Below are 20610 nucleotides of genomic sequence, written 5' to 3' on the forward strand. Positions count from 1 at the left end.
GATTTTTTACTCAAATACACTGTAAGAAAATTAATTTATGATTAAAAATACTTCATAAATGTTTAGTCAAAATTAAATTAACATTAAAACTATATTATAACAATATTTTACGAGCTTTAACTTACTAAAATAATTTTTCGTTATAATACATAGCTTTGAATGCATGGGCAACCATTTTGGAACAAATGCATGATTGAAATTTAAAGACTAGATGAAATAGAGAATTTAAAGAGTACTTCAGGGGTCTGTTTATGTTTTTCTGAAAGGCACCTATTTTGTGAAAATTTAGACATAATTTGTGAAAATAAAAAATTATATTAAAAAAGCAACACAAAAATATTGTAAAAATATGTATTTATCGCTTCCTACGAAACACAAAACTAAAATTTTAAGAAAAAGTATTTTGTGAAATTATTCTACAGTTTTTCCTAAAGTTGAATTTGTGAAGGTAGCTCTAAACGGTAGTAAATTTGGCTCGGACAGACCCCTGTACTTTAATTATTAAAGCAAAGTTTCAATTAGCAAACCACAATTTTAATTTAAAATTGTGATTTCTTTTTTTTCCTCTTGATTTTTAAAATGGCAAAATAAATGTAACAGATTGTGTTTATAAATGTAGTCATTCATCAAAAAATAAATAAATATTTAATCTATAAATTTTTATATTAAAATATTCATTTTTAATCCTATATCAAAATATATAAGTTAAGCTAAAAAATTTTATAAAAATCTATGCACTCATTGGAATTTATTTTCACAAAATTTCTTTAGAGAAAATCTGATAATGTCAAAGATACTGTTAACATATTATGAGAAAAAAATACTTATTGATAAGAGACAGCACAATTCTAATACTGGGTTATTTAATTTAATGACACAGACTACATTAAAAAAAAATTGTTTTTTTTTTCTTTCCAGGTTTTGCATTTCCTAAGGGATTGCGCAGTTTAGATTGTACTGTACTATCAATAAATATAAATAAATAAAAAAATTATTTAAATCAATTATTTTTTTCAAAAAAATCATTTCATTTAAATCAAGCTGATTTAAATCAACAAATTCTGCAGCATACCTATTATGAAGAGTTACAAAAGAAGAAATTAACAAGAAGAAAAAAGTAAAGTTCAACTTGCTATTAGGAAAAAAAGATTTAACAACGTTTAATTGATTCTAATGATAAAAAAATTCAAGAAATTTCTTTTTATTTTAAGAGGCAGAAGATGAAGCTTTAAAATGAAAATCTCTCTAAAAATGCAGCAGAGCTGTATGCAATTGCAAGAATTATATCCGCTAAATTTAGCTTAGTACACATGCATGAGGACCATCTAACACGTAAAATAACAACAGCTTGCACACAATATAAACATCGGTATAAAGAAATAAACTACGAAAATGTAGAATGGAATGTAGCAAAACAATGCCCTGTGTAATTCTTGACAACAATCGTCATGGGGAAAAAATCTAATTTTTAAAAAGCAAAAATTAAGCACTTCTTACACACATCTCCTGAAAAAAGCACTATTAAGGGCTTTTTAAAAAACAAAAATAAGCACCTTAAGATACTTTTGAGAAATGCTATGCATCATGTTATCTCTATCATTCAATTTTTTTTTTAATCTTCTAAAAAGAATACATAAGAATATGACACTCAATTCACGTTTATAAAATTTGAGTGAAAACTTTCAGTTCTTTTTTTTTTTTTAAATCACTATTCAAGAGTCATAAAAATTCAGAAATATAACAGGTAAATAAAATACTTCAATCACTTGAACAATTTGTGGATGGCTTTTTAGTTTAATAAATTAAATTTCAGAAATTTTACAACTATTAAGTTTATGAAGGATATTGGACAAAAATAAAGTGATTCTGTAGAAAAGTAGAACATCTGTATATTAATACTGAAAATATAACAATTGATTATTAATTTACCTTCCTTCAAGTGCAATAAAAAACTCTTCTATATCTTTGGCATAGGTTGGATCAGCAGCTGAAATCAATTCTTTTAAGGCTCTTTGAAATGCCACAAACTCTTCAAAGGAAGAATTCAACAGGCTAGAAAATAAAACATAATTATTTTACTAACTTACAGGTAGTTGCATAAGAACATGTAATGAGGACAACATAAGAACGTTATGAGGTAGAACAATATATATAAGCAACATAAGAACAATATGAAGATAGTAACATAAGAGCATTATGTAGTCAACATAAGAGCATTATAATCAGGGTTGGCAGGTTTTTGACATGTGACAGTTTTTGACAGTTTAAACCATGGTTTAAACCGTCACGTCAAAAACCTCACTGTCAAAAATGTCGAAAATGTCAAAAACCTATATTCATATGTGAAATTTAATTAATACATAAAATTTATATATTTTTTATAAAGGATAGTGTTTCTAAATATGTTCTAGAAAAAATAAATTTAAAATTTTGAAGAAACACTTATATTTTGAATAGTAACCAAAATCTTGTACTTTTGAAAGCTCACATCTTTTGTAATATTATGTATTCATTTTCATGTGTTATTGAAAATCTGCAGTGATATTATTAAGAAATTTATTTATAACCAAATTTAGTGTATAGTATAGATTATACTAAAAATTAGACATTTTTAAAGATAAACATTAGCAGTTTTGTACATTAGACATCTTTTAAAGAAAAATCTTTTTAATATTCTTTTAAATCTTCTTAATAATCTTTTTAACATAAGACAATACAAATTTAAGTGCTTTCTGTTAAATACACAGAGTAGTTAGTGTCGATTTACAGTATATTCAGCCTATTCATTTACTATGCTGAAAATTTAGTTTATCCAAATACTTGTGAATTTCATTTTGCTGAATACTATATACATAGTTTTGTTGAATATCTAAATATTCAGCTGTTGAATAATTACTTCTTGCTTTCAAGATATGCATTATTTGTATTCTTAATACAAGTGGGGGAAAAAAATTAAGAGGTAAAAATTGTTTTAAAATGATAAGTGTAATAATTATAAATAAATATAATAAACAATATGAATTATATTTATCATTATTCACAAATATAACTACTTTTAAATTCAAATTAACATACTGGATAATAAAGATATTCGGTATAACATTAAAAAAAATTTTTTTATACACTTGTATCTTGTATCAAGTTTGTATTTATACAACATAACTTGTAAGTTCCTTATAAATATTAGTTATATGTTCCTTATATGTCAAAAATGCATAGTAATAAACTTTTAATTTTCTTAAGTATCAAAAAAAAAAAAAAATTTTTTTTTAAATATAAATATTTAAACAATTTTTGTGCAAAATTTTTCTGCACATGCATTTGAATATAAATTTCTGAGATTTTAAATCTGTTATTTTACCTTAATTTTAATTAAAAAATATTTTAAAACCTGCTGATTACCTATAGTATAATTAAATTTCAATATAATGCATGGCAACTGTTGGTAGTTTTGAAGTTTATATATTTTCTTGGCAAACTTCAGTTTTTGACATTTTTGACGGGTTTTTGACGGTTTAAACCAGTATTATACCCTTGTCATGTCAAAAACCACTTTTTGACGTCAAAAACCCAACCCTGATTATAATAACATAAAATTAGGATGACAAGAAATAAGTTTATTACTATATAATGGGTAATCACTATTAAAGAAAAAAATTTCTAATAAAATTAGGACCTTTGACATCTGACAGGATTCTTTTTTCGCAGGTCATTTACATTTATCAGCATTCGTCTTCCTTTCCTCAATATTAAGTCCTTAGCAAGTTGACTATAAACACCTTGGTCACTCTAAATTAAGAGAGGAAATTTGAAAAATTAATAACAAGTTTAACATTAAAAAAAATCAAAGGATAAAAAAGAAAACAAAGAAAGAAAAATTTAATATTTATAAGTTCCAAATTATCATTTACTTCAATTACAGGGTGCACAGCCAAATCTTTAACAAAAATTAAGCACCTTTTAAGTAATTTTTCAGCACTAAAAAAATATTTTTAAGCACTATATACAATAACAAAATAATTTTCAAAGAATTTACATGATCATGATTAAATAACTAGTTTCTGACAAAGAACTCTTATTTTTGATTAGCCACCATAAAAATATAGAGAAATTATTAGGTTCTATTTCAAGGGGAGAAAATGAAGCCTAAAATTGAGAATATTGTGCAAAATGTAGCAGAACTGCACATGAGAGGGCAAAAATCTCACCGAACCCAACTCAGTATACAAACTTGCGGACCCGCAAGTATTTCATGAAACATGTAAAACAATTATAAGTACCTATAAGGGCTTTTAAGATACGAAAATAAGCACCGTTAAGCCCTTTTTAAAAACTCTACACACTATGAATTACCTCAACAAACATAATATCAAGACATTGAAAGTGTTATTTAGTAACACAAAATTTATAAATATTAAAAAATAGGTCTTAGTGCTCAGTTAAAAAGGTCAAAACAAAAATAAACGGGGGGAAATTTAAAAACTATCTAATCAAATGAGATACTTTTTTGATACATTTTTAAACTGAATCAGTAAGATCAAAACAAAACATATAATATTTTAACATTTAAAATAATTTTATGTATTAAGTATAGAAATTTTGACTTAGATGCTTTTAATGTGAGTAAAGATTAATTTGTCTTTAGAGATTTCCACTAGAGTAATCAATTCTACGAAACTGAAAAACTTAAAAAATTAGAATAGACAGATATGATAAAAAAATTTAAGTAAAATTGACTGCATTTAATAAACTTATGACAAGATAGCAGCAAAGAGTATTCTTTGAGTGTGAACTATTTAAAAGAAGTCTTAATTTATCAATAATAAAATTACGAGCAATTTTATTCTAAGAAACATAATACTAAATAAAAAAAAAAATAGGAATTTAGCATACATTTTACAATCAAGTTAATAGTTAAAATTAGCTATGGCAATGATATATACAAAAACTCAACTTGGAAAGAATTTATAAACAGTCTTTGACTTAATAAGCAAACAATACTAAAAATCTAATTATGAAGCAAAAAGTGAACTATAGGAATAAAAGGCATTAATACTGTACATCATCATCCAAAAAGTCAAGGTACTCCTTTTGAATATCTCTTAAGCGTTGATCAATATCAATATCAGCCATTTTTTAAAGAAAAATAATAAAACTTTAAGTAGGAATATTGAAAATTTAAAGAGCAATTAGTGTCAAACAAAAGGAACTGGACATAACAAAAACAGATATCGGGAGCTTCGACTTCGCGCCAAATCAGATAAAGTTGAGAAGTTGATGTTCCAGCTATTTAATTTACATTTGGTTTTTTAAGCGATTTTTTATTGCAACAAAAACAAGTAGTTTAAAACGTTATTTTGAGGAATTTACAAATCAAACGTTTAATCAGTTGTAGTTCAAAAAAGCGACAAAATCTTGCATTTTATACAACGCAGAAACAAATATAAAAGTTGAAAAAATTCAGTAAAGAGTTTCACAATCCATTTCTTAAAGCACCCTATATTAGTAAACAAACTCTTCGCCTGTGGCTGTGCTGTTGAACGAAGTTTTGCAACGAATTTATGAATTGCTTTTTATTCACTTTTTGTTAGCTTGAAGCAACTGCTATGTGCTCTGAATTATCTAAGCAAGAATATTTAAAACGTTATATCGAAGGAGATGACAAAGGAAAGAAACGTAAAAGAAAGCCGAAAACTTGCAAATCCATTTTACCTACGTAAAACTTTATTTTGATTCAGTAACAGTTTTTCAGAGTTCACAGTTTAATGATTTGTTTAAAGGGGGATATTTCCGTATCGGTGTCTGTTTGCACCAGTTACAATCGCTACGAGTTAGATCCTTCAAGTCTGTCCTTTTTGAGGATTTTATGTTTTCTGTGGGCCACAGCTCTTAACTCGCCAAAACTTTACGATTATATGATTAAGATGTACATTCGGGGGACTCTTGGTTTGGCGATAATTTTCGTTCAATTTGTTCAAATCCCGTTTCTGATCACTATATTTTAGATATCTTTTATTACAATGACGTAAACTTATGGTTAAGGCAAACTATGCTTACCGTTATTTGATAGGTTCTTGGTAAACTATTACTGATTATTTTGGTGTTTATTGTATACATATATTTTCCCTGGATATCAAATGATCCATGTCTGACATCTGCCTTCAAGGCCAAGAGCAATTTGAATTCTACGTAATTTACAATAAAAAAACATTATGATTTTCAATATATTCCGAATTGAGAAGATGTTCATATTAGTGATCTGCGGTTGAATAATCGCCAAGTCATGTAAATTTCTGGGTAGAGGCCTGCAAAAAACTAAAATCATGGTGCGTAGCGTTTGTAAAAAGTACTTAAAGGTGCTTTTTTGGGGATTTCGTTTTTAAAAGCTTTTAAAGGTGCTTTTTTCAGCTGGCGTTTTTAAAAAGTGCTTTTTTTCCGCATAATTTTTTTTCTTCCCTTCAGTGATATCTGGTGGATCCCATGCATTTCACGAAAAATGGGGAGTTTGCTACGTAATTATTCACGCGAATTTCATGTCGTACCCACGTTATGACTTGCATGCGCGCACTCATGAAACCGAAACCCGAGTGCTCCAATTCGGATAGAGAATATCGGATCCTTATGAAATGTTTTTCTTTTTAATTTATTTTAATTTTGTTCTTGTTTAATTTATTTTACTTCTAACACTTTTTTTGACGTAGGGGGTAAGGGTACTTTTGTTCTGAGTTCAGGGTCAAGTTGAATTCACTCGGTGATGTGGGAAAGTACTGATTGTTTTGATTTACGCCCGTTTCTTTCTTCTTTTTTTTTGACGCTAAAACTGTTTATAAAAAGTTTTTGCTTTTCAATAATATCATTGATTGAATATGAATTTTTTGAGTGCTTGAAAATTTTTGTAAAGTGCTTGAAAAGTTTTTAAAAAGTGCTTATTTTTGATTCAAAGATTTGNATTCATATTAGTGATCTGCGGCTGAATAATCGCCAAGTCATGTCAATTTCTGAGTAGAGACCTGCAAAATACTAATATATATATATATTCGGGGACCAATTTGTAGGGAATAATTCGTAGCGAGTCCAGGTCAAACCTCTGCATATTTTTTAAAACCAAGTTTAAAATCCATTAGGTGCCTTGGCAATTGTAATTAGTGTAACAGAACACAGTACGGAAATATCTCCTTCAAATTCATAGCAATATACTAATAAATTTCCTAAATTAATAAGTGTAATATTGTGAAGTGTTCGCAACTGTAGAGGTTTCAATTAGCTTAAAAGAAATTATTCTTAAAAAATATTAATTTTTTATTAATTATTTTCTATACATTTTTGATGAAGTTTATTTGTACTAATTTATGAATTTAAGTGGGTTTGAAGTTTTTTTTTTTTTTTGATGCCATGCACTTCTTTGTGGTATTTCAAATCCCACAATTTTAATGCAATATTATTAATGCATCATTAAAAGTTGAAAAAGTGGGAGAATACAATTAATATTAACCCTTTACTGGTTTGTAACTTTCTCATTCTTTTTGTCTCTCGAAAAAAGCTTTCAAAAATGAATTAACCAAAGAAACTTGTTTATTTAATGTTCCTAAATCCTTTTATTACTCACTGTATACTATGTCTTCAAGTTGAAGTTGTATATTCTCAACTAAATGTTGAATCTTATTTTGCTCTGTAATGATTTTGTTTTAATCTAAATCACATTGAACCCTTTAAATTTTTAAAGTATCAATTTCGATTTTCAATTTCGAATGATGATGAAAATCGGTTATTAGAAGGAGATATATGCCTCTATAAGTTTAAAGATTTTGATTCTGTTATGCTTATAATTACTTATAATTGATTATATGCATCATAATCAATTATAATCACTTATAATTGATTATTATGCTTATAACTGATTATTAGAAAAAGATATAAACCTCTATAAATTTAAAGATTTTGATTCCCTTATGCTTAATCTGCATTATCTTAGGTAAAGTTCTATTGTATTCAATATTTTATTTTGAGCTACTGTGGAAGTATATAATATTCCTAAATAGTTTCTTCTTATCAATTTTTAGAACGACATATTAATCTTCTAGATAGCAATCCATTTGAAATCTTATTTCAACTCTTATGCTTTTTATTATAAGCAAAACATTTTTTTCTTGCAATAATAGATAAAGAAATTGTGTACAGGAGAAAAACATAGCTCACAAGCTATAAGTTAGCTCATTTGTGAGAGAAATGGTTTAAAAGATCTGTATTTATATTATTTTTAAACGCGTTTTTAACTTTCCTAATTTATTGACTTTCTTCTTTTTTTTTATATATATTTTAGTGTGAAAATAGTTCATGAAGATGTTGATATAAGGTCTATTAAATTTGGAAGCAAGGAAGAAACAGATGAAGAAGAATGTCCAGTTATAGCAGAAGTAGTGGATGAAAGACCCATAGAAATAAAGTCTAAAGAAATTTATGAATCTTCAAGATGGAAAAGATTAGGTGAATAAAAGTTGCTCATGAAGGCTTGATGTATCTCATTAACTATTAAAATTTCTCTATTCCCTTCTATATTATATTTATGTATTTATCATAGTATTTAGATAATTAGTAATTTACATTTTTAGACTAAAAACTTTTCTTCCTAAGCTTTGAAATAATCTTTCTTTCACTGCCGTGTAGAACTGTCATCATCATAATTAGCCAGACAGCACAATGTGGGCCAATGCCTTCCTTTAGAGATTTGTCCATGATGACTTCCGATTTATCTTTCATATCCAATTCTTTTCATTAATTGAAAAAAATCAGACTCCAACACGTCTACCCATCTCAATCACGGCCTTCCCAGCTTTCTTGTTCCAGTGGGTCTAAAAAAGCAATATATTTTTTATTGTTATTGTCATCACTCATTCAAATCACGTGGGTCATCCAATTCATTATATTTATTTTTACATATTTCATTATTGGATTGTTTATAAACCTTGAAATGCAGTTGTAACTCCAACAAAAGCAGGAGTATAACATCAGTATTTCACTTAAAATCTAATGTTTGCATAATTAAATTTGAACAATCACCACATTTCTGCCCACCTCCACTAGAAAGTTCACCTTAAGTGAAGAAGAGAGAATTCGCAGAAATTCTAATCATGATGCAAAGAAAGAAAAAAACAGGTTTCTTCTGAATATATAGTAAATAATTTTTAGCAATTAAGATGATTTTCAAATAAAGGAATAAAAGCACTAATAACATTAAACTATGACATGGTTGCAGAAAACGATAATTTTAACATACAAATGAATTGAGAAGTTACAGGTTCAGTGATTTTGCTATTATGTGGTGCTTAGCATTTTTAAAAAGTGCTTAAGGTGCTTATTTTTGATTTTTTTTTGAAGCCCTTAAAGGTGTTTTTTTCATTCAGTGCTTTTAAAAAGTGCTTAATTTTCCCTTTTCGAAAATCAGATTTTTCTCTTTACCATGTTGATTTTCGCCACATATTATTCAAAAACGTGCTTTTCACATTGTTCTATTTAACGTTCTCACAATTCATTCAGCCACAATCTATTTCGGCCTCCTGTCGGCCTATAGCGTATGAAAGCGCAAATCATTTTACATGTTTGATGGAGTACTGTGGGTCTGCATGTGTGTATACTGAGCTGGGTTTGGTGAGAATCTTGCACTCTCATATGCAACTCTGCTGCATTTTGCAAGAAATTCTCAATTTCAGGCTTCATTTTTCACCCTCTGATATCGAACCGAAAAATCTCTTGATCTTTTTATGATGGCTAATATAATGAAGAAAAGTGTTCTTTGTTAGGAACTAGTTATTTTATGATGATCATATGAAGTCTTTGAAAATTATTTGCATTTTGTTAATGCATGTAGTGCTTAAAAATACTTAAAAGGTGCTTATTTTTTGTTGAAAGATTTGGATGTGCACCCTATATTAGTAAAATTAAATTTGATCACATTAAGAGTCTATTATATCTATTTTTTGGTTATATTTAGATAAAGTATGTTTGGATGAATATTTCTTTTTTTCTACACCTTTTACTTTTTTTTGCAGGAGAAGAAGAAACAGAAAGCAGTCTTGGCACCACCAACTCTCCCCATAAAAAAAGAAAGGAGTTTAAGCCCTCCTCAAAAAGTAAAAAGTCAGTGCCCAATTCTAGAGGCAGGCACGATTCTGATAGTGATCTCTCTCCTGCAAGACCTAAACCACAAAACTCTGCTCACACAAACTCCGATAGCGACCTCTCCCCTGTTAGACCCAACAGACACAAATCTCTTCAAGATAACTCTAGAAGGGATCTCTCCCCTGAAAGATCTAGGAAGAAACTAAAATCTTCACATGTAAAGTCAGATAGTGATTTATCTCCTGAAAGATTAAGCAAAAGAAAATCTTCCACTTTTAAAGATGATGATAGCGATTTGTCTCCTGAAAGAAAATTCAGAAGAAGAAAGTCTCCTTCATTTAAAGATGATGACGATAGTGATCTTTCTCCACCGAGAAAAAGTACTCTTTCTGCAAGTAGAGAAACGAAATCAAAAGGTTTGTCAATGTTTATTTTTGGAACATATTGGTCCCGATTTATTTTTTCAAAGTTATAACTGTTTTATTTTGCAATGTTAAAGGAAAATAACTATTTTCGTAGCTATTTTGAAAAAAAAAAATTTTTTTTATGTGTATGTAAAATTTTAACTTCTCTAAAAATCACAGTCACCAAGACTGAGTTGTATAATATCCAGTCAATGATCAGAAATAATGCTCTGCAAATAAAAAAACTACTGTAGTCATTAGTTTTTTTCATAGTTTGTTGTGTAATGTTCTATTTTTTAAAAACAGTTGCGTAGTGAGTAGTTTGATGCAAAGAAATAGTAGTTTCCTAGCAACTACTTTTAACATTAGTTTAGTAAAAAAACAGGGTGAAGTGCTACTTATTTTTCAAATTTGATTAGTGCAAATCTTAAGTAATGAGGATATCCTCAATGTATTTTACTTAAATTGTTTTTGTTTTTTTCCATTTAAATTAATTTAATCTTTAAACATGTAACAAAATCATACATATTATATAGTTTTCTAGCATTTATTGAAATTAATTCAAGATAAATATACTATTCATTTAAAAAATTGGAGATTAAAAAAATTATTTTTTATTCTGAAAATTTTTTTATGAATTTTTTACTTCAATGCTCAACTTTTTTAATTTTGAACATGAATGTAATTTTGAATATGAGTGATTGAATTTGTCTCTTAAAAGTAGTGACTACATTTCAAAAGTAGTTTGTAATCTCTACAATTAAAAAAATAACTATAGTTCTTGTTAACTGCATCAATATTGAAGTAGTTTAAAACTACAAAGAAATGTAGTTTTTCTGACCATTGCTAGCAGTACATGAAAGCATAGCTGCTTACTCTGCTAGATTTGACCAGTTTCTTGTAAATTAATGACAAAAATTTCTGGGTTTGTATATTTTAGAAAATATTCTAAAATTTATTATTGCTTGCTTAGGTTATTGTGGAGTTTATTTCCTGCTTAATTATTTGAGTATTATTTCTAAATAAAGAAGTCTGGGTATTTTTTCTATATAAATAAAGAATAGCTTCAATTATAGTCATCAGTTTGACTTATTTTCAGTTTTTTTAATTCAGAACTCTCTATTTTTAAATTAACTAAGTATGTTATTATTATGCATCTAAAATTAACATTCATATACTTTTTTCTTCTCGTAGATAAAGAGATCCGCCCCATGAAAACGCTTTCTGGTTTGAAGGCTGGCCTACAGAATGCAGTAACACTAAGAGAGGAAACAAAAGAGTTTAAAAAAAGAGAAAGATCTAGAATTGAAGAGGTGTATTTTCTGAACTATAATTTTTAAATTTTATTGAATGTGATGCATTTTAGGGTTAAGATTTTTTCTGGAAGACAAAAGTTGGAGAACTATACAAATTTGGAGAAACTAAAAATGACCAATATAATTGTTTAGTTGCATAGTTTAAATTAACTAAATAAAATTTATCATAGTACCAGAATGTTAAAAAAATAATTTACATTTATCTATTTATTTAGAAATTGTATTAATTTTATTCAGATTTTTAAGCTCTATATTAATATCTAAGAGTTGGTTTAACTTTACTTAGAGGTCTGAGTTAGATAGGGTTTGACGCCAGAATATTTTTAGAATGTATCTTAATCCAAATTGGCATGCTTCATAATAACTAAGAATCACTCACACACACTCAAAGTTATTTTAATTTAATTTCACATCCTTAATCTTTTATCATATTTATTGTTTATTATAATGACTTTTGATCTAAAACACAATTTTCATTATTTCATCTTAATTTTTTATTTTAGTCCGACTGAATGGTAAAATAGTTTTTTTAAAAAATCACACTTTTTTATGATAGAAGCATAAAACTTGGCACACATATACCAAACATATAAACTTTAATTTTGGATGGAAGGCAATTTCAGACTTGACCCTTAACAATAATGGTCCTCATTCAAAATGCGATCCCTGAACAGTTGTGATGCATTATTTTTAAATATTTTTTTTATTTATTTTACAATTTTGAATGATATCTATTAAAGATATGACTATTTTGGAAAAAAAAATTTTTAAAAAATTCATGTACGAAATTTATAGATATAATTCAAAATTGTTGCAAAAATGTTTCAGAGGTTTCCATTTTGAATATGCTATTATTGTTATGGGTTGAACCTGAGATGGCCTCCCATTCAGAATTAAAGTTTTATACATGGGGTATACGTGTACCAAGATTTATGATTCCATCATAAAAGTTGCAATTCTGTCATCTATCTGCAGTACTATTAAATTATTTTTGTCTAATTTCACTTTGAATGTTTATTATAATGGCTATTTATGTATATAAAACTTCATTTTCTTTTGTTAATCAGTTTACTAAAGCTTTATTGTATTTCTTAATTTATCTTGTTTCATATTTAGTTAACTACTCTTTTGAACCAATGACTAATTTTTCTTAATTTCTACAACTGTTGAAAATGCCCCTAAACAATAACAAAATCTTTAAGTGAATAACAAAAAATATTTTTCATAGAAAAACAATTACTATTCTACACTCTTGGATTTCTTATCAGTCTGAAACTAAAATGGATTCTGTAACACCTAGTGGTTCGACAACATTGATCCCCAGGATTTACTATGTTAAAAAAACAGAAGTTGATTTAGAAATGTTCCCTGTGGCAGAAGTTTTTCAAGCTATCTGTGACAAAACTCTCTAGCACTTATATCATTCTGCAAGATACTTTAAATAGTAGCAAACATATATGTTATTAATTTAAAATAACAAAAGTGCTGTGTTTACAAACAAAAAAAAAGAAAATCAACTATAAAATATTTTTTTGTTGAATATGTAATATTTTTTTATTCTAATATTGTGGGTGATATCCTTGTATTTTGTTAGAGAGGAATGCATTATTTCCTTCTTTGCATTTTGTAAATAATCATCACAATAAAAAAAAATCTTGAAATCCGTAGTAGTAATTGCCAAAAAAAAGAAGATAGAGAACAAAATCACGCTGATCGGATTCTACAAATGCGTGTTTCGTTTCGAGATTAGGTTGTTGTAATAAATAATATCGTGTACAAAATTTCGGATTTAAAAACTATGGAGAAATGGAAATTTATCAATAACTGCCAAGAATTCCATAGAATTATTGCCTTAAAAAGTAAATACTCAAATGCAGGATTCGAATTTTCCATATTGTTTGAAATATATCGGGATATTTAAAAAACAACGTATAAATCAATATCAATAACTGCCAAAAATACTGATTTAAATATTACCTGTAAATTTCTGTAGAAAAGAAAATTTTTTGCTTTTTAATAGAAAATTCTTTCTGCAAAAACTCAGTAACGTACTGCGACAATGTCGTCATGGCGCTGTGATTGTGTTTTAATGTTGAATGAACCAAAAGGCAAATGTTGAACCTAATCATACGTTATATATTTCAATACATGTTCATTTTCCGTAATCATGAATTGCAAGTGCATGATTTTGTTTTAATTAATATGCTAATATGCTAAATCATCGTTTTAATTAATATGCTAATTTATCAAAAAATTTGTTTTTAGTTGGATGATGAGTTATCTGGACGTAATGCCGGTACTGTAGTCAGAGATAAGCGTACAGGGCAAAAAAGGAATCTTGAAGATGAATCAAAGGTCGATGATGAAAAGAAAAAGGAATTGGCAGAGCAACAAAAGAAATATGACAAGTGGGGTAAAGGGTATGTATTAGTGACAACAATCTTCTAAGTCATTAATGTGTGTTTTTCTATAAATTTTAATGGAGATATCTTTATGAAATTAACAAATGTCTTTTAAAAATGAACATGTGAGTAATCTAAAAAAAATTTCCTCTAACTAAAAATTTGTACATGACAGAAAGCCTAGAAGATTATTGAAATAAAAATAGAATTGTTTTAATTAATATTAAACCTATTGCAATGAATAAATATTTTCCTGCTCAAAAAACTTATTTTTTTCTCATTTTATTTAACAAAGATGCCCTTCTTGGTTGAAATTTTCTGTGTAAATGCATATTGTATCTTTTGTTTTTATTTTTGCTTTATACCTCTTGTATACACTTTGACATGTGTTTCTTTTTTTTAAATTTGGAAAAATTGTCTTTTGTTTTTGTTAATTTAAATGAAAGATGCAGTAAAAGAAAAAAAGCTGCTAAAGTGCTCGCCATAACAAAGAGGACTAAACAAAAAGAAAGTTTCTTTAGTATTTTCTGAGAAAACATTACATCGAAATTTGCATTGGTTTTGTGAGTTCATAACAACTTGGCAGCTGATTACAGTTTATATTTTAAGTAAAGAAAAGTTTTATTTATCAGCTCAAATTATTAATTACTGAAATAACAGGTCGAACTGAAATGGCTGCTTTTGACTTTTTATTCTAATTGTGTACTAAAGTTTTGTTATTTTATTGTATAAGACTTTTCTATTTTTCATCATTTTTATATACTACAATACTTTATTATATGGTTACTTTCTTCTAAATGTGATAAATTTTTAATTTCATTTCATCTCATCTACTAAATATTATACAACAGTAATGAATATAAAACTAGAAAACACTTCAGAAAAGGAAATTAAAAAAAGTTAAAAGGAGAAAATAAATTATTAATTTAAAACAAAATATTTTGTAAAGGATATCTTTTTTTTTTCTTTTCTGTATTTATTTTGTTTTTAATTTAGAAAATTGCTATGATGTTTTTTTTTACAAATTATTTCTAAAAACTAATATTTTTTTATATGTTTTTCTTTGGTCTTTTCTGGTTTTCTATTTATATATATTATTAGAGTTCTGTGTATTAGCAGCTTCCGCACAGTATATTGTATTTCTATAAAACTTCTCTAAAATTTCTTCGAATGAAATTATAGAAAAATACCGTGATTTGTCCCTCACTATAAGTTGACCATTGATTTCTAAAGCAATGCGCTACAAGGAGTCAATTTCTCTCTGTATATATTTATATGTATCATCATAGTTGGCAGACAGCCCAATGTGGGCCAATACCTTCCTCAGAAGATTTCTCCGTAACAACTTCGGATTTATCTTTGATCTTCTATTCTTTTCATTAATTGCAAGAAAATAAGACTCCACTAAACCAAGAAAGTGGGGAACCACGGCCTTCTCTACTTTCTTTTTCCAGTGGATCTAAAAAGCATTATCTTTTTTATTGTATTGTCATATACTGTATAATATATATATATAGGGGCTGAACAAAATAAGGAAAACACTTCTGTACTAACAAATTTTTTGATCTTTCTCAAAAATTACTTTGAGAATCATTTTATAAATATAGAAGAGTTTAGGTTATGCAATTTCTCATACTTCTCAATTAAGTTTAGAAGTTTTAGGGAACGACAATAAATTACAAATAGAAAAAAATGTTTTTGAATACCCAATGCCAAAAAATGTAACTTTAAATTTGTAACTCATAACAAATATTTTGATTATTATGTTCAATAATTGCACTAAATTTCGTTAACCTAGCTTAAACATTTATAGAAATATGGACATTTGTATAAAAAACTAATTTTTTTACGACAACTTTAAAAATATTCAATACAACAAGTAAACAAATTTACTGGTGCTATTTAAACTTAATTTCAAAACTGTTCCTCAAAATTTGAGAAAAAATCGTGCAAGATAAGAATAATTAAAGTAGTACTTTTATACTGCCTGTTTCTTTTCTTTTGCGTGTTACTGTTTTCTTCCCTTATACAATCATATTTTAGTGTGTGAACATTTATTGTAATTAATTTTGTCTTATGATACAAATAATATTTAGAGAAAACTCCTTATCATTTTTAATTTCTTTTGAAAATTTCAAAAACTACTTAGAAAATTGCTTGAAATTTTTAAGATATTAAAATATGATTTTTTTTAAAATCAGTTTCCGAAGATGATTCTGTACAAAATTAAGAAAAAAATTTCAAATTTTTCTCAAGCATGCGCAGTATAAAAGAACTACTTTAATCACTCATATCCCTCACAGTTTTAAACAAATTATTCTCTAATTTTAAAGCAATAATTTTGTAACTAACTTTAATTTTTTTGAAAATTTCATTTAATTTTATTGAATATTTTTTAAGTTATAGCAAAAAATTGTATGACAAAAAAATTAGTTTTTTATTAAATAAACGTCCAAATTTCCATAAATATTTAAGCTAGACTTATGAAATTTTGTGCAATTATTACATATAATAACCAAAGTAATTACTACAGATTTATTGCTACCTTTTTTGTCATAGGTTGTTCAAGAACACTATATTTTGTTTGTAATTTATTGTTGGTCCCACAAGCCTCTAAAAGTTTTAAATTTCATTGATAATAATGAGAAATCACATGATCCAAACACTTCTGAAGTTATGAAATTATGCTTTAATTATTTCTTGAGAAATATTAAAGCTTGAATATATGAAGAAAAAAATTTATTAGTATAAAAGTGTTACCATTATTTTGTCTAACCCCTGTATGTGTATGTATATATNATTTGCATATTGTATTTTGCCCATTATTTTTTTAATTCATGTTTATGTAATGCAACAAAAAGTTTAATCTAAATACACAGGGTTTATTTGAGTCTGGGCAAATTTGAAAAATTATGAGTTTTAACTTTAATTTTCAGAAAGTTAAATTTAATTCTTCTCAGCAAAAATACACATATTTAATTGAAACTTGGTGGGAAAGTATAAAAACTTTAAACAATTGAAATTCAAGCTTTTTTTCTTCTTTCTTCACATTGACTTCAAAATTGTTGTCAAAGATACATGATTTTTTTGTAAACAATTTTAGTTAGTGTCGTTTTCTTAGTGTGAAAATGCCACTTCTGTTGGTGTCATGGAAAGCCGTTACGATGTGTAAAATTTAGCCTCTATAAAAATTATCCCAACTGATATAATTATGTGTAAAACCAGATTTATCAATTATGAATGATAAAAATATTTTAAGTAAATAAACAATTAGGTATTTTGTTTAAGTTTGCTTTAATTTTATATTATAAAAATTAGTCAACTTTAAAAGATGAGAAGAGGTTTTTTTTGTTTGAGATGCTAGTTTTTTCAAAAATAACTTTTTTCTTTTAATTTAACATTCAACTCTAAAAGTAAATCATTGATAGCATTGTCTTTAGTGCAATCTGACTGCAACATGAAGTTGTATCATCAAAAAGAGCTCTCTAAATAAGAGCCTCACTCAAATATTTAGAATACATTTTAATCTACTTATTTGTTTTGTTACATTTTTTGTTTTGATATTTTTTGGTGTTTCCTTATTTGAATTTTTCCACATTTGGTGCAGATGTTTGCCCGGTCAATGGAAGAGGTTTTAATGATCTCCCATAAAGGTTTTCTTCAACACAAAGTATGTGGAAAAAATTCTGTGCCTCCCAAAAGTGGTCATAAATAGAGGTGGTCGCTACATAGAGCTGGTCTTTTGTGTATTTACACTGTATATATATATAATCTTGGATTTACAAGATTATAGAAAAGACTGCCAGAATTACGAAATTGGGTTGTGCAAATTAATAAATGACTATTAACATAAATTTCATACTAAATTTCATTCCTTAATGAGCTTACACTACACAAAATTTTCGTTCACCCTGCACCATTAAATAAAATATTGCAAGCCCTAATTTTATATTATATAAAGACTTCTGTTTCATCCATATGAAGTTTTGTTATATTTTATTTTTGAAAACGCAATGTACAATTGTAAATGTGTGAGCAGAATTTATTTCTCTTTTTAGTTTGATTCAAGGAGAGAGTAAAAATCAGAAATTAGCAGAAGATTTGTATGAAACATCAAAACCACTCGCCAGGTATTGTGATGATGAAGATTTAGAAGAAAAACTTAAGTCTGAAATCCGTGATGATGATCCTATGGCCCAGTATATGCGAAAAAAGAAGCAAAAACATGCTGTAAATGGTAAAACAATTATAAAAATAATATATTGCTCTTTGTATATGATTAAAAAATTGTAGCATTATCTATAGAATGATACAAGATACTTAGAGCCTTATTGCTCTAAGTATCTTGTATTATTCTTAATAAAAAATTTTATGAAAAAAAGAAAGTATTAAATAAAAAAATTTGAATGTAATAAAAGAGAAATAAAAAAAATTTGAAAAGTAGAAAAATATATATTTATAAATTAATAAGGAAATTTAAAATCTTTTTGTTTGCCTTAGGGCAAATTTGAAAAATTCTGGGTTTTAAAGTTTAATTTAAAAGAAAATTCAGAGAATTAAATTTAATTTTACAAAAACTCTGCGGAAATAAACATATTTGATTTAAACTTGGGGGAAAAGTTTAAAAACCTTAAACAATTGAAATTCAAACATTTTTTTCTTTTTTTAAAAGAATTTTTCTTCTTCTTTAAATCAACTTTTTACTTACATTTACAAAAGATTTCGATGCACAATTAAAACAAGGAGAGAGGAAATAAGGAATAAATAAGAAACATTTCATAAAGTGGAAGCCTACTGGTTTTTCAACCACAATGCTAGTTTTTTCTTGCATACTTTTACTTTTTAGTAATTTTAAAATATTAAAAAGAGTCTTACGATGATTCTTAATACACGCACGCCTATTTCTCTTCACACCGAATTAGAGTATAGGGCCTCTATCATTACTCTTCTTATTATTTTATTTGTGGCTATATGATTTACTTTTTTTTATGCCATTGCTTTTGGTTCATTTGTAACTGTTACTTTTTATGTACCTGATTACTGTGCATTCTAAATAGCCCTGCTCTTATAATTGCTATATGTTTGAAATTTCTAACTTCGTCTAAAATCTTTTAAAAGAATATTTTTAGAAAAATTATATATTTTTTGTTTTGACTACTCAAAATTTAAAGCATAACAAATTATCTTAGTCATTAAATTTTATATCACTGTTTTTAATTGATTATTATTGCATTTTTAAGAATATCAGATTATTTACAACATTAGAAAGCTAGTTGTAATCATTTAATTGAAATCGTTGACATTGGAGTATAAGTTAAATTTACTTTTCATTTTATTTTTCAAATGTTTATTACTATACAATTAAGTTTATTTTTGTATATTAAATAAAATTTACATTTTTATTAAATATAAATTTTGCTACTTTTCTTTAACCTGGAATTTTATGTAAATTGATTTAGAAAATTTAGGGAAAAAATTTCATTTTAAGTATGAACTCTGTACACTATAAAAGTTAAACACTTAATATCTTAATCGCTTCCCTTACTAGTTTTTTTTTTTTTTTTTTTTTTTTTTTTTTTTTTTTTTTTTTTTTTTTTTTTTTTTTTNAAAACAAAACATAATACACAAGTTCTAAGTTGAAATTTTAATTTTTTTACGTGTAAAAAACATTTAATTTACCCTCAGTTTACTATCCCAAAATATCAGTCTTTGATAGAGTATTTAAAACATTAAAAAGCTAGTTTTAATCATTAAATTGAAATCACTGACATTGGGATACAAGTTAAATTTACATTTCATTTTATTTTTCAAATGTTTGTTATTATACATTTATGTTTATTTTTGTATATTAAATATAATTTACATTTTTATTAAATATAAATTTTGCTGCTTTTTTTATAACCTGGAATTTTATGTAAATTGATTTGGAAAACTCAGGGGAAAATTTTCATTTCAAGTATAAACTCTGTTCACTATAAAAGTTAAACACTTAATATCTTAAAGTGTGCATTTTTTTTTATTTCAGTATATCCTGTATACAGTGGACCACCCCCTCCTCCTAACCGGTTTGGTATTACTCCAGGATATCGATGGGATGGTGTGGATAGATCAAATGGATTTGAAAAAAGATATTTTGAACAAAAATCAAGTAAAAAAGCGACGGAAGAAGAAGCTTACTTGTGGAGTGTACAAGACATGTAAAGAGAAGCTTTTCTAATTGTAAATAAATTGTAAATATAAGATAATAAAATGTTTTTTTTTGTCAAAACAATTTGTAATATTCTCATTCTCTCTATTTTACACATATATTTTACTAGTCATATGCTATCTAAAAATAAATACCATGTTAGGATTTTATGTATAATATATTAA

The 20610-nt window shown here is 26.5% G+C and overlaps 2 protein-coding genes across 3 annotated transcripts in view; one reads left to right on the top strand and one right to left on the bottom strand.

Moving 5' to 3' along the window:
* LOC107438264 (minichromosome maintenance 3) overlaps positions 1 to 5538 on the bottom strand; it is a 46936-nt gene extending 41398 nt beyond the window's left edge. The window contains exons 1-3 of one of the 2 annotated variants that reach the window (XM_016050500.3): positions 5062 to 5538; positions 3677 to 3789; positions 1930 to 2052 (exon numbers count right to left, since the gene is read on the bottom strand). In XM_016050500.3, the coding sequence (XP_015905986.2) occupies positions 1930 to 2052; positions 3677 to 3789; positions 5062 to 5133 (308 nt within the window). In that variant the 5' untranslated portion in view covers positions 5134 to 5538. The remainder of the gene's footprint in view (positions 1 to 1929; positions 2053 to 3676; positions 3790 to 5061) is intronic. The other variant, XM_043051543.2, reaches the window with a different exon arrangement.
* LOC107438263 (BUD13 homolog) lies at positions 5383 to 20506 on the top strand. Its single transcript, XM_016050498.4, has 7 exons — positions 5383 to 5716; positions 8321 to 8484; positions 10047 to 10532; positions 11715 to 11833; positions 14102 to 14256; positions 18297 to 18475; positions 20264 to 20506. Exons 1-7 carry the CDS (start codon positions 5607 to 5609, stop codon positions 20437 to 20439), a joined length of 1389 nt encoding a protein of 462 aa, XP_015905984.2. The 5' UTR covers positions 5383 to 5606; the 3' UTR covers positions 20440 to 20506.
* Positions 20507 to 20610: the final 104 nt, after the last annotated feature.

Source organism: Parasteatoda tepidariorum, chromosome 2, assembly GCF_043381705.1.
Source record: "Parasteatoda tepidariorum isolate YZ-2023 chromosome 2, CAS_Ptep_4.0, whole genome shotgun sequence".
In the NCBI taxonomy this organism is placed as follows: domain Eukaryota; kingdom Metazoa; phylum Arthropoda; class Arachnida; order Araneae; family Theridiidae; genus Parasteatoda; species Parasteatoda tepidariorum.